The sequence below is a fragment of the Schistocerca americana genome, chromosome 1 (genome assembly GCF_021461395.2).
Source record: "Schistocerca americana isolate TAMUIC-IGC-003095 chromosome 1, iqSchAmer2.1, whole genome shotgun sequence".
NCBI lineage: Eukaryota > Metazoa > Arthropoda > Insecta > Orthoptera > Acrididae > Schistocerca > Schistocerca americana.
In genome coordinates, this window is record NC_060119.1 from 779,058,627 (window position 1) to 779,071,073 (window position 12,447).

At 43.2% G+C, this 12,447-nt stretch overlaps 1 protein-coding gene across 1 annotated transcript in view; it reads right to left on the minus strand.

Annotated features, from left to right (window-relative positions):
- The window catches only part of LOC124594174 (probable 3',5'-cyclic phosphodiesterase pde-5), a 277,725-nt gene that overhangs the window by 123,903 nt on the left and 141,375 nt on the right, over positions 1-12,447 (minus strand). The window contains exon 6 of the mRNA XM_047132534.1: positions 4,048-4,274. Within this exon, the coding sequence (XP_046988490.1) occupies positions 4,048-4,274 (227 nt within the window). The remainder of the gene's footprint in view (positions 1-4,047; positions 4,275-12,447) is intronic.

Consider the following 12,447-nt stretch of genomic DNA (forward strand, 5'->3'; position numbering starts at 1 on the left):
TATTTTTTTCGAAATCCCCTCTCTCCCCCATTATTTCATTATTCATTTCGACCTTTGATTAACAGCAGAACGTATAGCAAATTTAATCATTTATGATGATGTGCTATTCCAAAGACGCATATTTCTCTAAATAAAAGTGTATTCAGCATTTTTTGAGCCGAACAATTCTGCAGCTTTCTCACTGTTGTATAGATTTACAATAATGTACATACAACTTCAAATATAATTAATTCTGGAATAGTCGCAACTCGAAAATAAAGAAATATACTAAATGTAAAAGAAAGCGCAGCTACAACGGAAGATATCATATTTCACAAAACCGATAGAGGTGGCGCAGTGGTTAGCACACTGGACTCGCATTCGGGAGGACGGCGGTTCAATCCCGCGTCCGTCCATCCTGATTTAAGTTTTTCGTGATTTCCCTAAATCGCTTCGGGCGAATACCGGGATGGTTCGTCTGAAAGGGCACGGCTGATTCCCTTCTCCGTCCTTCCCTAATCCGACGAGACCGATGACCTCGCAGTTTGGTCTCTTACGACAAACAGCCCAACCCAACGCATATTTCATGAAATTAAAAGAATACATATACGTGTCGTGGCAAGAATTAGTAACCAAACCAACATGAGAACTGGCATTGAAGCGGACAGGTATCGGGTGAGCATATAGTGACACAGAGAAATTTCCAGCTTATTTCTGACAAAAGCGTCTCTGGAACACCACTTCATCATATACAATTCAATTTGATATCAACGATGATATACGTTTTGCTATTAGTCACATGTCGAACTGAGAAACAGAATAGTGGAGAGGTAGAAGGGCAAACAGAAAAAAATCTTTTTCGACAAATCTAGGTACACCGTTGTAGGGTGTTGTAAAATCCATAGACCTTTTGTTTCAACGTATTCAAAGCCAATCAAATTGAAGTGTATCCCTTGACTAGGTTTACTTGTCCGTATAAGTGCTGCACAGATTGCTTGACGAGGAGCTATACAGTTAGGGATATTATTCAGTGTTTCTGAATGACCTTTGTAGACTCTGAGAAGCTCCTCTGCAGAAACGAGCACGGTTTTAGGAAACAGCAGTTATGCGAGACACATCTGGCCCTTTTTGTGCAATATATAGAACAGGCTCTAGATACCGGCTCCCAGGTTGATACCATATTTCTCGACTTTCGAAAGGCGTTCGACTCAGTTGCGCGCTTTCGCTTGCTCTAAAAAGATAAACGATCTGGTTTATGGTATTGGCAGTGGCATTAGATTGTTTGCAATGATGCTGTAGTCTACAGGAAAGTAGTATCACACGAAAGTTGTGAACAAATCAATGAGGATTTGCAGAAATTAAGTGCGTGGTGTAATGACTGGCAGTTATCTCTCAATATTAGTAAGTGTAACCTACTGCGTAAGACAAGGCGAAACACCCCATTAATGTAAGAGTACAAAATAAATGATCAGTCTTTGGAAGCGGTAACATCCGTCAAGTATCTCGGTGTGACTATTCGAAATGATCTCAAATGGAATGATAAGATTATACAAGTAACGGGCACGGCGAACTAGAGATTGCGGTTTGTTGGTAGAATCCTGAAGCGATGCAGTTCTTCAACAAAGGAAATTGCTTACAATACGTTAGTTCGTCCAGTTTTAGAATATTGTTCGTCTATATGGGATCCTTACCAGTCGGGTCTCATTCAAGAGATCGAGAAGGTCCAAAGAAATGCAGCAAGATTCGTGACTGGTACATTTAGCCATCACGAGAGCGTTACAAATCTCATAGAAAGTTCGAAGTGGAATACACTTGCAGATAGACGACGCGCATACCGGAAGGGGTTGTTCACTAAATTACGAAATCCGATCTTCACCGAAGATGTGGTTGGGTTGTTTGCGGAATGAGACCAGACAGCGAGGTTATCGGTCTCATCGGATTAGGGAAGGAAGTCGGCCGTGCCCTGTCAAAGGAACGATCCCGGCATTTGCCTAGAGCGATTTAGGGAAATCACGGAAAACCTAAATCAGGATGGCCGGACGCGGGATTGAACCGTATCCCGAATGCGAGTCCAGCGTCTAACCACTGCGCCACCTCGCTCGGTCACCGAGGATGTAGAGCATATATTATTACCACCAGCTTTCAAATCGCGCAATGGTCACCATTCAAAGATAAGGGAAATTAGAGCTCGTACTGAGGCGTTCAGACAGTCGTTTTTCCCTCGTGCGATCCGCAAATGGAACAGGAGGGGGGGTGGGGTGGGGGTGGGGGGGGGGGGGGGGGAATATGACTTAGGCGCGAATTGCGCCCTCCGTCACACACCGCTTGGGGGCTAGCGGAGTATACAGGGTGAAAAGTATTTAAACAGACAAACTCTGGGAGGTTGTAGGGGACGTCAAAACAAATATTTTTCCCTAATGTAATTTTTTCCTATGAGGATTATTTAAACCGGTAGAGGCCGTATTACGCTCTTGAGTTGTTAGAGGGCGTATTACGTTCTTCAGTTGTACGCAACTACTGTCCACCAGTGTAGTAGTGCATTGTCTCTGTTTACTAATGGAGCGATACACCTGGAGTGAGTACACCGATATGGTTGGTGCGTACTATGTAGCGCACCACAATGGACGAGCTCAAAAATGGTTCAAATGGCTCTGAGCACTATGGAACTTAACATCTGTGGTCATCAGTCCCCTAGAACGTAGAACTACTTAAACCTAACTAACCTAAGGACATCACACACATCCATGCCCGACGCAGGATTCGAACCTGCGCCCGTAGCAGTCGCGCAGTTCCGGACTGAGCGCCTAGAAATGGACGAGCTGCACAGCGGGTTTATCAGCAAAAATATCCTAATCGCCGTATCCCGCATCATACGACCTTTGCTGCTGTGTACCAACGTCTGCGTGAGACCGGGTCAGTTAAGAGATTACCTGGACAGGGACGCCGACGCACGGTAATAACGGTACAATTTGAGCAAGCTGTCCTGCAGCATGTGGAGTGGGATCCTTCAATCAGCACTCGTGCAATTGCATGTAACATGGGGACGAATCAGACGAATGTAAGAACAGTCCTTTGAGACCAATTGTTACGTCTATTTCACTTACAGCGTGTCCACAACCTGGAACCAGATGATTATCCACCCAGAGCACAGTTTTCACAGTGGTACCTAGAACAGTGTGAAATGCATCCTACATTTCCATCCTCTGTGTTGTTTACCGATGAAGCAACGTTCGGGCGTGATGGAGTCTTCAACATGCGCAGTTCGCATGTTTGAAGTGAGGATAACCCACATGCCACAGTTACTAGCGCTCATCAAGTGCTGTTCTTCGTTAATGTGTGGGTCGGTGTTGGGGACTGTTTAATTGGGCCGTATCTGCTACCTAGGCCATTAAATGGCAGGCGCTCTTACAATTTTCTCGCCACAGCATTGCCAGAATTGCTGGAAGAACTTCCGCTCCCTACAAGACAACGCATGTGGTTCCAACATGACAGGGCGCCAGCACATTTCAGTCACCGTGTGCGTCGATTCCTGGATCAACGGTTCCCAGACACATGGATTGGCAGAGACGGTCCTGAACCACGGCCTGCTCGATCCCCAGATATGTCCCCTCTGGACTTTTTTGTGTGGGGAGAGGTGCGCAACCTTGTTTAGCAACTGCTGTTGCATCAGAAGAGGATCTGGTTGTCCGGATAGTAGGAGCAGCAGGAACAATTCAGGATACTCCCGGGGTTTTTGCCCGTGTCACAGAACATGATCCGACAGTGTAACCTTTGTTTATGTGTCAATGGAGGCATTTTTGAAAATCTACTGTAATTGAAATTGGGTTGTGTTAATATGTTGTCTCATGGTCATAAACAAATGGAAAAGTGTTTGTTGGTTTAATTAATTTGCCGGCAGAGAAATTTTCCTCTAAATACTCCTCATAGAAAAAATGACATTAGAGAAAGATATTTGTTTTGATGTCCACTACAACCTCCAAGAGTTTGTCGGTTTAAACACTTCTCACCCTGTATATGAAGATGTAGATGTAGATGTAGGTGAAAGCAAGAGGAGATGACAGTACTCACTTGACGACGGCGAGCAGGAAGTCGTTGAGCTTGCGCTGCTTGTTCATGGAGAGGTAGAGCTGTGCGTAGTGGAGCGCGATGCCGCCCCAGACCAGGTAGCTGGAGGCGATCTCCTCGTCCTCCTCGTGGAAGGCGAGCCCCGGCAGCGAGCGCCACATCTCCAGCACGGCCACCAGCTGCCCGTCGGGCTGCAGCACCGGCTGGTACAGCACGTGGCCCACGTCGTTCTGGCCCTGTACACCAAACAGCGCGTGCCGCAGTCAGTACAGGCTGCCGGAACATCAGGGTGGGCGCATATAGCGCTGTCGGCTGGGATCTGCTAAGCAATGTGTGCAACCAGGTTTTTCCTTTCTTTTGGGTGTCATGGAACTCCTCAGTCATTATGCGTGTATCTGTTGAATTTAGGTGACTGTAGTGCACTCGTTTGTATACTAGTATCGTGTTTACGTTGTATGGTGATGAGAGACGGGTGCAACGAGATAGATAAATTATTGACAAATGTTCTCTCTGCTGTTCCCCGGATGAGACCAATATATGCAACTTGAAGGTAAAATGATTAACGAATAGCGAATAGAGAAGCTACAACATGTCGCTTCCATCAAATAATATTTCATTCAGTGACTCGTGAACCCCCACGTGCGTCAGTACGAACACTAGATTGTACACAACTGGCCATTAAAATTTGCTACACCAAGAAGAAATGCAGATGATAAACGGGTATTCATTGGACATATATATTATACTACAACTGACATGTGATTACATTTTCACGCAATTTGGGTGCATAGATCCTGGGAAGTCAGTACCCAGAACAACCACTTCTGGCCGTAATAAAGGCCTTGACACACCTGGGCATTGAGTCAAACAGAGCTTGGATGGCGTGTACAGGTACAGCTCCCCATGCAGCTTCAACATGATATCATACTTCATCAAGAGTAGTGAGTGACTGGCGTATTGTAACGAGCCAGTTGTCGGCCACCATTGACCAGACGTTTTGAATTGGTGAGAGATCTGGACAATGTGCTGGCCAGGGCAGCAGTCGAACATTTTCTGTATGCAGAAAGACCCGTACAGGACCTGCAACATGCGGTCGTGCATTAGCCTGCTAAAATGTACGGTTTCGCAGGGATCGAATGAAGGGTAGAGCCACGGGTAGTAACACATCTGAAATGTAACGTCCACTGTTCAATGTGCCGTCAATGCGAACAAAAGGTGACCGAGACGTGTAACCATTGGCACCCCATACCATCACACCGGCTGATACGCTAGTATGGCGATGACGAATACACGCTTCCAATGCGCGTTCACCGCGATGTCGCCAAAAACGGATGCAACCATCATGATGCTGTAAACAGAACCTGGATTCATCCGAAAAAATGACGTTTTGCCATTCGTGCACCCAGGTTCCTCGTTGAGTACACCGTAACAGGCGCTCCTGTCTGTGATGCAGCGTCAAAGGTAACCGCAGCCATGGTCTCCGAGCTGATAGTCCATTCTGCTACAAACGTCGTCTAACTGTTCGTGCAGATGGTTGTCGTCCTGCAAACGTCCCCATGTGTTGACTCAGGGATCGAGACGTGGCTGCACGATCCGTTACACCTATGCGGATAAAATGCCTGTCATCTCGACTGCTAGTGATACGAGGCCCTTGGAATCCAGCACGGTGTTCCGTATTACCCTCCTGAACCCACCGATCCCATATTCTGCTAATAGTCATTGGATCTCGATCAACGCGAGCAGCAGTGTCGCGATACGATAAACTGCAATCGCGATAGGCTACAATCCGACCTTTATCAAAGTCGGAAACGTGATGGTACGCATTTCTTCTCCTTACACGAGGCATAACAACAATGTTCCTTCAGGCAACGCGGGTCAACTGCTGTTTCTGTATTGGAAATCGGTTGGAAACTTTCCTCATGTCAGCATGTTGTAGATGTCGCCACCAGCGCCAACCTTGTGTGAATGCTCTGAAAAGCTAATCATTTGCATGCCACAGCATCTTCTTCCTGTCGGTTAAATTTTGCTTCTGTAACACGTCATCTTCGTGGTGCAGCAATTTTAATGGCCAGTAGTGTACATTAGCATCGTGTTTGCGTTGTATGGTGATGAGAGTTGGGAGCAATGAGAGAGATAAATTAATAACAGATTTTCTCTCTGGTGCTCCCCGGACGAGACCAACAGATGCAACTTTAAGGTTAAATGGTTACCAAATAGCGAATAGAGATAATACAACATGTCGCTACCGTCAAATAATAGTTCATTCAGGACTCGTGAACCCCCACATCAGTAAGAATACTACATTGTAAATTAAGAAAACCACTGGCGATAAGGCCTCCATAATGCGTGGTTCGATTTCTTAACTGTTGGGTGTGTTACAGCCCACGGATCAACCAATGCACCTGTCTCATTGACCCTAAAGAAATACCGTCACAAGTTCAAAACATTTAGACAGGAATTTGCAGTGAAATAATGTTCACTACTCACAGCGATTCAAATTGCAACAAACTGTGTTCATTTCGAAAATAAAGTGTCAGTTATCACAATCAATAAACGTACGATGCTGAAATAGTAACGGTTTGGCTCTGAGCACTATGGGACTTAACTGCTGTGGTCATCAGTCCCCTAGAACTTAGAACTACTTAAACCTAACTAACCTAAGGACATCACACACCCATGCCCGAGGCAGGATTCGAACCTGCGACCGTAGCAGCAGCGCGGCTCCGGACTGGAGTGCCTAGGACCGCACGGCCACCGCGGCCGGCAGTAACGGTTTCTGCGAGGGATTAAATAAACTGAACACTATCACACGTTCGCATAAACTTCCGAAAATTCACAAAAAATGATTAGTTTCCTTAGCACAAGCCTAAAGTTCCCTAATTGCGAACTAACGAAATTCCGAGTGCAGATCACTCTCAAAATAACTGCCGAAAGGTTTTTTAAGTTCAGACTAGACCATCTAACCCGAGATAGTCAGAGTCCATATCTTGAAAATATTTTAGAGTATTCGCCATCGACACATGTGCATATCGAAAACCCACACTGCAACCGGTTCCTCTGACGCGAAAAGTCCTCAAATTGAAAACATTTCAGTGTGTTCACTGTCGACACACAGGAAAATCACAAGTCCTCGACCAAATACCTAGATGTATTCCATTCAATCTTGAGACGACCTACTGCCGCACCTGCGTCCATGCTGTTCCATATGGCAACCCCATTCATGTGCGAATGTAAAAAGCACCTCCTTGAGCGAGCCCCGCGCGAAAGTGACCACCTCTGTTCAAACCCTCACATTGACGCGAGATAAGCAAGCACACTTTCGACTTCCGAAAGATACTTAAAACTATAAATTAAATGTTATACATATGTACTCGTATTATGTATGAGTAACAAGTAACTTTTCCCAGCTTTCTAGGGCTGTTCCTAGCTTTCCCCCAACTTAAGGGGAGTTGGAACGCCCTATCCCGATAATGTTAAATTTAGTGAACTGGCTTCCCTGTATTTCAGGAACCACTGTAGCCACTGACATGAAACTTTTACAGATCATTAAACTGTATGTTCTGAGTCTACTGACCTACAATAATTGCATTTCAGCTACTGCTTTCGGGAATACAATTTTTTAATTACACGGTTAAAATTTTGTGTACTTTTTTGCACTTCATCTTAAATAGTTTTTACGTACGTCATCCTAAATAATTTTAATTATACCTAACACTATGTTCTTTTAATTCAGTAGACTCATGATACGTATGTTGTTAATTCCTGAAAAATTGAATACTCTAATCGAAGTGGTTTCTGAGATTTAGGCAAAAATGCAACAGAAAATGTAAATTTTCACAAACGGCTTCTAAAATTTCAAAAGACTGTAACTCATTTAATATATGCTTAATTTTTTATTTTTAGTCACTCAGAAGCACCCTGCATCGTACTTTATATCATCCTCTTGATCTTTTTCGAAGTTTTCTCTTCTTTTCTTCTTTCTGGACTCCTTAGTGCTGCACACTTTGCTTTAGAAATCCGAACCTTGTCCATCTGTTCAAGTTCTCTGATGCAGTTTGCTCCAGGATTAATTCCCATATGCTGTAGCACTTTCACCCTACCATTGTTGCCATCATTAAAAGCAATAACAGCATCACTGACCCCCACTTTAGTGTCTTCATTCCAACAAAAACATTTTTTGGTAAGCGAGTTCATATAAGATTATTGAACGGCTCATTGGGATTTTCAGTCTGACCCTGTAGACACGTCTTCAGTAATTCTGGATTTGCCAAGTCTCTGTAAACAGGTTTTATGATATCCATGACTGCTGCTGGGATGGAATGTTTGTGATTGTATGAACTGTTTGACTACTGGGCATTGCGGTAACTGCGCCATGAATCAGGTCCAGGAGGGCAAAGGTGGTGTACTGGTTTTTCATCAGTTGACAGTCAGTGAAAGAAGGTAGTTCATCAATCATTTTGTCTGTCAGCCTGCCTCTTATAGTTTTGCCTTCAGAAAGTTTCTTGTCTTTCAAACTCCGTTTCAACTTCCTCAACTTGATGCCCATCCTCTTCTGGACATGACCAACACATTCCAGTTTTGTGATAATCTGAGTGGCTACTACGCTCTTATATGCTTTTGAGTCTCCATCACCTAAGAACTTAATGTAACCTACTCCCCTTTCGTTCACAGATCGACTAAAAACTTCAGTAGCTGCAGAAGCCTACATACCATCACTTTTTCCTTCATAATTTCTGTCACAGATATTCCCTTCTTCATTCCCTGATTTACACTTACAAGAATGTTTGGAAAACATCTGGAAATCAATTACCAGTATCCACACTGGTCACTGTAGCAAAAGAATTCTTAGGACTGTAGCCGCGCTTCTGCCAAGTGCCATCAAAAGCTACTGGCATGTCAGTGATATCATCATTTATTTCAACAGCTTCGTTTGCAGTGCCCCTCATTGACTTACAAGCAACAGATTCCACAACAGCTCCAACAAATACTGCATAGTTGTCGATTTTACGAGGTGGGCGTGGCATATTCATCACGGCACACATTGTTTGTACTGCAGTGTGTCCTTTGCCAGTAGCTCTCAATGCATAGAACCACCTGACATTTATTTCATAATAATTATCTTTACACTTATCAGAATTCCACAATGAATGAGTATATTTACAACTGGCACAATTAATGGTAATTTCCCTGGCTAGTCCGCTTGATACCTCACTGTCTTCAAGTAAACTAACTGGCTCTCCACACATTTTACACCACACAAATTCACCTAAAACCCTTGTTAGGGTGTGTAAATCTGTCATAATATAACCTAACATAATATTTACATCTTTTTAGTTTTGAGAAAACTGTGTATGACAACATTTTATTTTAATCTTCGAAGCACTAATGGCTGTATCTCCAGATACTGACGAGTTTGCCTGTATTTCACACAAAACATGTTGAACACAATGTTTCTCTTTATTCAAAAAGCTATTACCATGAAACCCACGTTTCTTAAAAACTTCGTTTTGGCGTCATACTTTACTTTTTGAGAGATTTACCAATTTATTCGTCACTTTTCCTCGGAAAAACGTTAGCACTTCGACATACAACTAGTGTTTATAATATGAAACGATAGAATACTGTTTTTGACAGTTCAGATGGTTCAAATGGCTCTGAGTACTATGGGACTTAACATCTGAAGTCATCAGTCCCCTAGAACTTAGAACAACTTAAACCTAACTAATCTAAGGACATCACACACATCCATGCCCGAGGCAGGATTCGAACCTGCGACCGTAGCGGTCACGCGGTTACAGACTGAAAGGACTAGAACCACTTGGCCACACTGGCTGGCTTTTTGACAGTGCTACCAATACATTTTGAAGTAATGCACGTAAACATTTTAACATTTTCAACCGGTGTAGATTATATTTAAAGAAATAAATTAAAATAATTCCCATGTTGGTTTATAACTGATATATATATATATATATATATATATATATATATATATCATTTTATTCGGAAGATTACGAATTTTGTAATGAGATAAAAATCCGAAAATGTAAAAAATTTTTTAATGCTCTAAATTCCCTTAAATAGTTCAATCACCAATGATGATTTTGTCCACGTAAACGCTACTTTGCGTTGTAATATTACCAATAAACATAAATAATTAAACTAATTACACTTATACATCCCTACTTATTTCTACTTGGTAATGCTGCCGCTGCTTCCAATGTTTCAGAGGTTATTTGCGCGAAACTTTAAGTTTTTATTCACGGAATGTAGATTCCGGCCTGTAATTCAACGTAGGTAATATTTACAAAAAAATTGTTATGGCAGTTCAATAGCGATCAAAGAGACTGCCCTTAGATGTTTAGTTTGTAACATTCACTTACAGAGATATTAATTTTTAAATATCATTTATACATAAATATTAAATAACTTAAAAATTACATTTCGTATCGAATGTGCGTTTTCTCTCACGCAGTGATATTAATTTTGTCTTCGTAACCATGTTACTGGCTTACCTGTCACCAGTTGGATTTAGTTTCTGATACATTTAGTCTTATCTGATATTTATTCTGGCCAGTCAGGTCGGCTATGGCGGTTACCCTTCCATGTTTAACGCTTCCAATCACGCGGCCAGAACCGGCGTCTACCTGACTTGCAGTCTAAAATTCTCTCACCCTAAACGTCTGCCAGTGACTGCCTCGAAGGATGTCGTCATCTACTGATGACACCGAGTGACTAGTGCGGCTACTATGTCCCGCATGGCTCGACTGGCCCGCCTCCTCAGCTGTCAAAACACGCGCCCAGCTCTGCCGCTCCAGCTCCGAACGTCATAACAGGACGCGCACACATGGCCACGTCTGTTTCTCGTCACCATTTCCGGGATGTGCAGTCTCAAGGGGGAGAGCGTGAATCGTGCTCTGGCACATATCAAACCTCTTTCGAATAACACTAAGGGGGCCATCTGAGGGACCTAGACTCAACACTCACGTATTGTCACATCACGAAACATTGAGGAGATGCTTCAATTTTAACTCAGAACGTTGCTGCGAGGCCTGCTTATTAGGAACTGTGCGCCCCCGCCTCTCTTCCGCTAGTTGGTCAAATACTGATGGTGAAAATTTCTTCTACGAGCAGGATTCGAACCAGCTGTTTCCAAGTCAGGCCACTGTACGTGCATGCGTTATGAACCTCATCTATGAAGGCAGATTTCCATACTTTTTAAACTAATACATAAGATCCTTTCAGCCGTCTAAGACCGCACGTTTTCGTAAGTATTGTTTCCTTTGCATCCTTACTCATGAAATCTAACCTTGCAGACTGTGCGAACGGAAACAGGAGTATTTGAAAAACCTTTGCTGATGAAGTTCTCCAACGGAAATGTTTTTGAGTCATTGGAGGCGGATCACTAGCTTAGTTTGAACGTGTACTCGTATTTTGGTGTTGTGGTCTTCAGTCCATAGACTCGTTTGATGCAGTTGTCCATGGTACCCTATCCTGTGCAAATTGCTTCATCTCCAAGTACCTACTGCAACCTACAACCTTTTGAATCTGTTTAGTGTATTCATCTCTTGGTCTCCCTCTACGATTTTTATCCTCCGCGCTGCCCTCCAATACTAAACTGGTGATCCCTTGATGCCTTAGAACATGTCCTACCAACCGATCCCTTCCTCTAGTCAACTTGTGCCACAATCTTCTCTTCTCCCCAATCCTACCCAATACCTCCTCATTAGTTATGTGATCTACCCATCTAATCTTCAGCATTCTTCTGTAGCACCACATTTCAAAAGCTTCTATTCTCTTCTTGTCCAAACTAGTTATCGTCCATGTTTCACTTCCATACATGGCTACGCTCCATACAAATACTTTCAGAAACGACTTCCTGACACTTAAATCTATACTCGATGTTAACAAATTTCTCTCCTTCAGAAAGGCTTTCCTCGCCATTGCCAGTCTACATTTTATATCCTCTCTACTTCGACCATCATCATTTATTTTGCTCCCCAAATAGCAAAACTCGTTTACTGCTTTAAGCGTCTCATTTCCTAATCTAATTCCCCCAGCATCACCTGATTTAATTCGACTACGTTCCATTATCCTAGTATTGCTTTTGTTGACGTTCATCTTATTTCCTCCTTTCGAGACACTGTCCACTCCGCTCAACTGCTCTTGCAGGTCCCTTGCTGTGTCTGACAGAATTACAATGTCGGCAAACCTCATAGTTTTTATTTCTTCTGCATGGATTTTAATTCCTACTGCAAATTTTTCTTTTGTTTCCTTCTATGCTTGCTCAATATACAGATTGAGTAACATCGGGGCCAGGCTACAGCCCTGTTTCACTCCCTTCTCAACCACTGCTTCCCTTTCATGCCCCTCGACTCTTATAACTGCCATCTGATTTCTGTA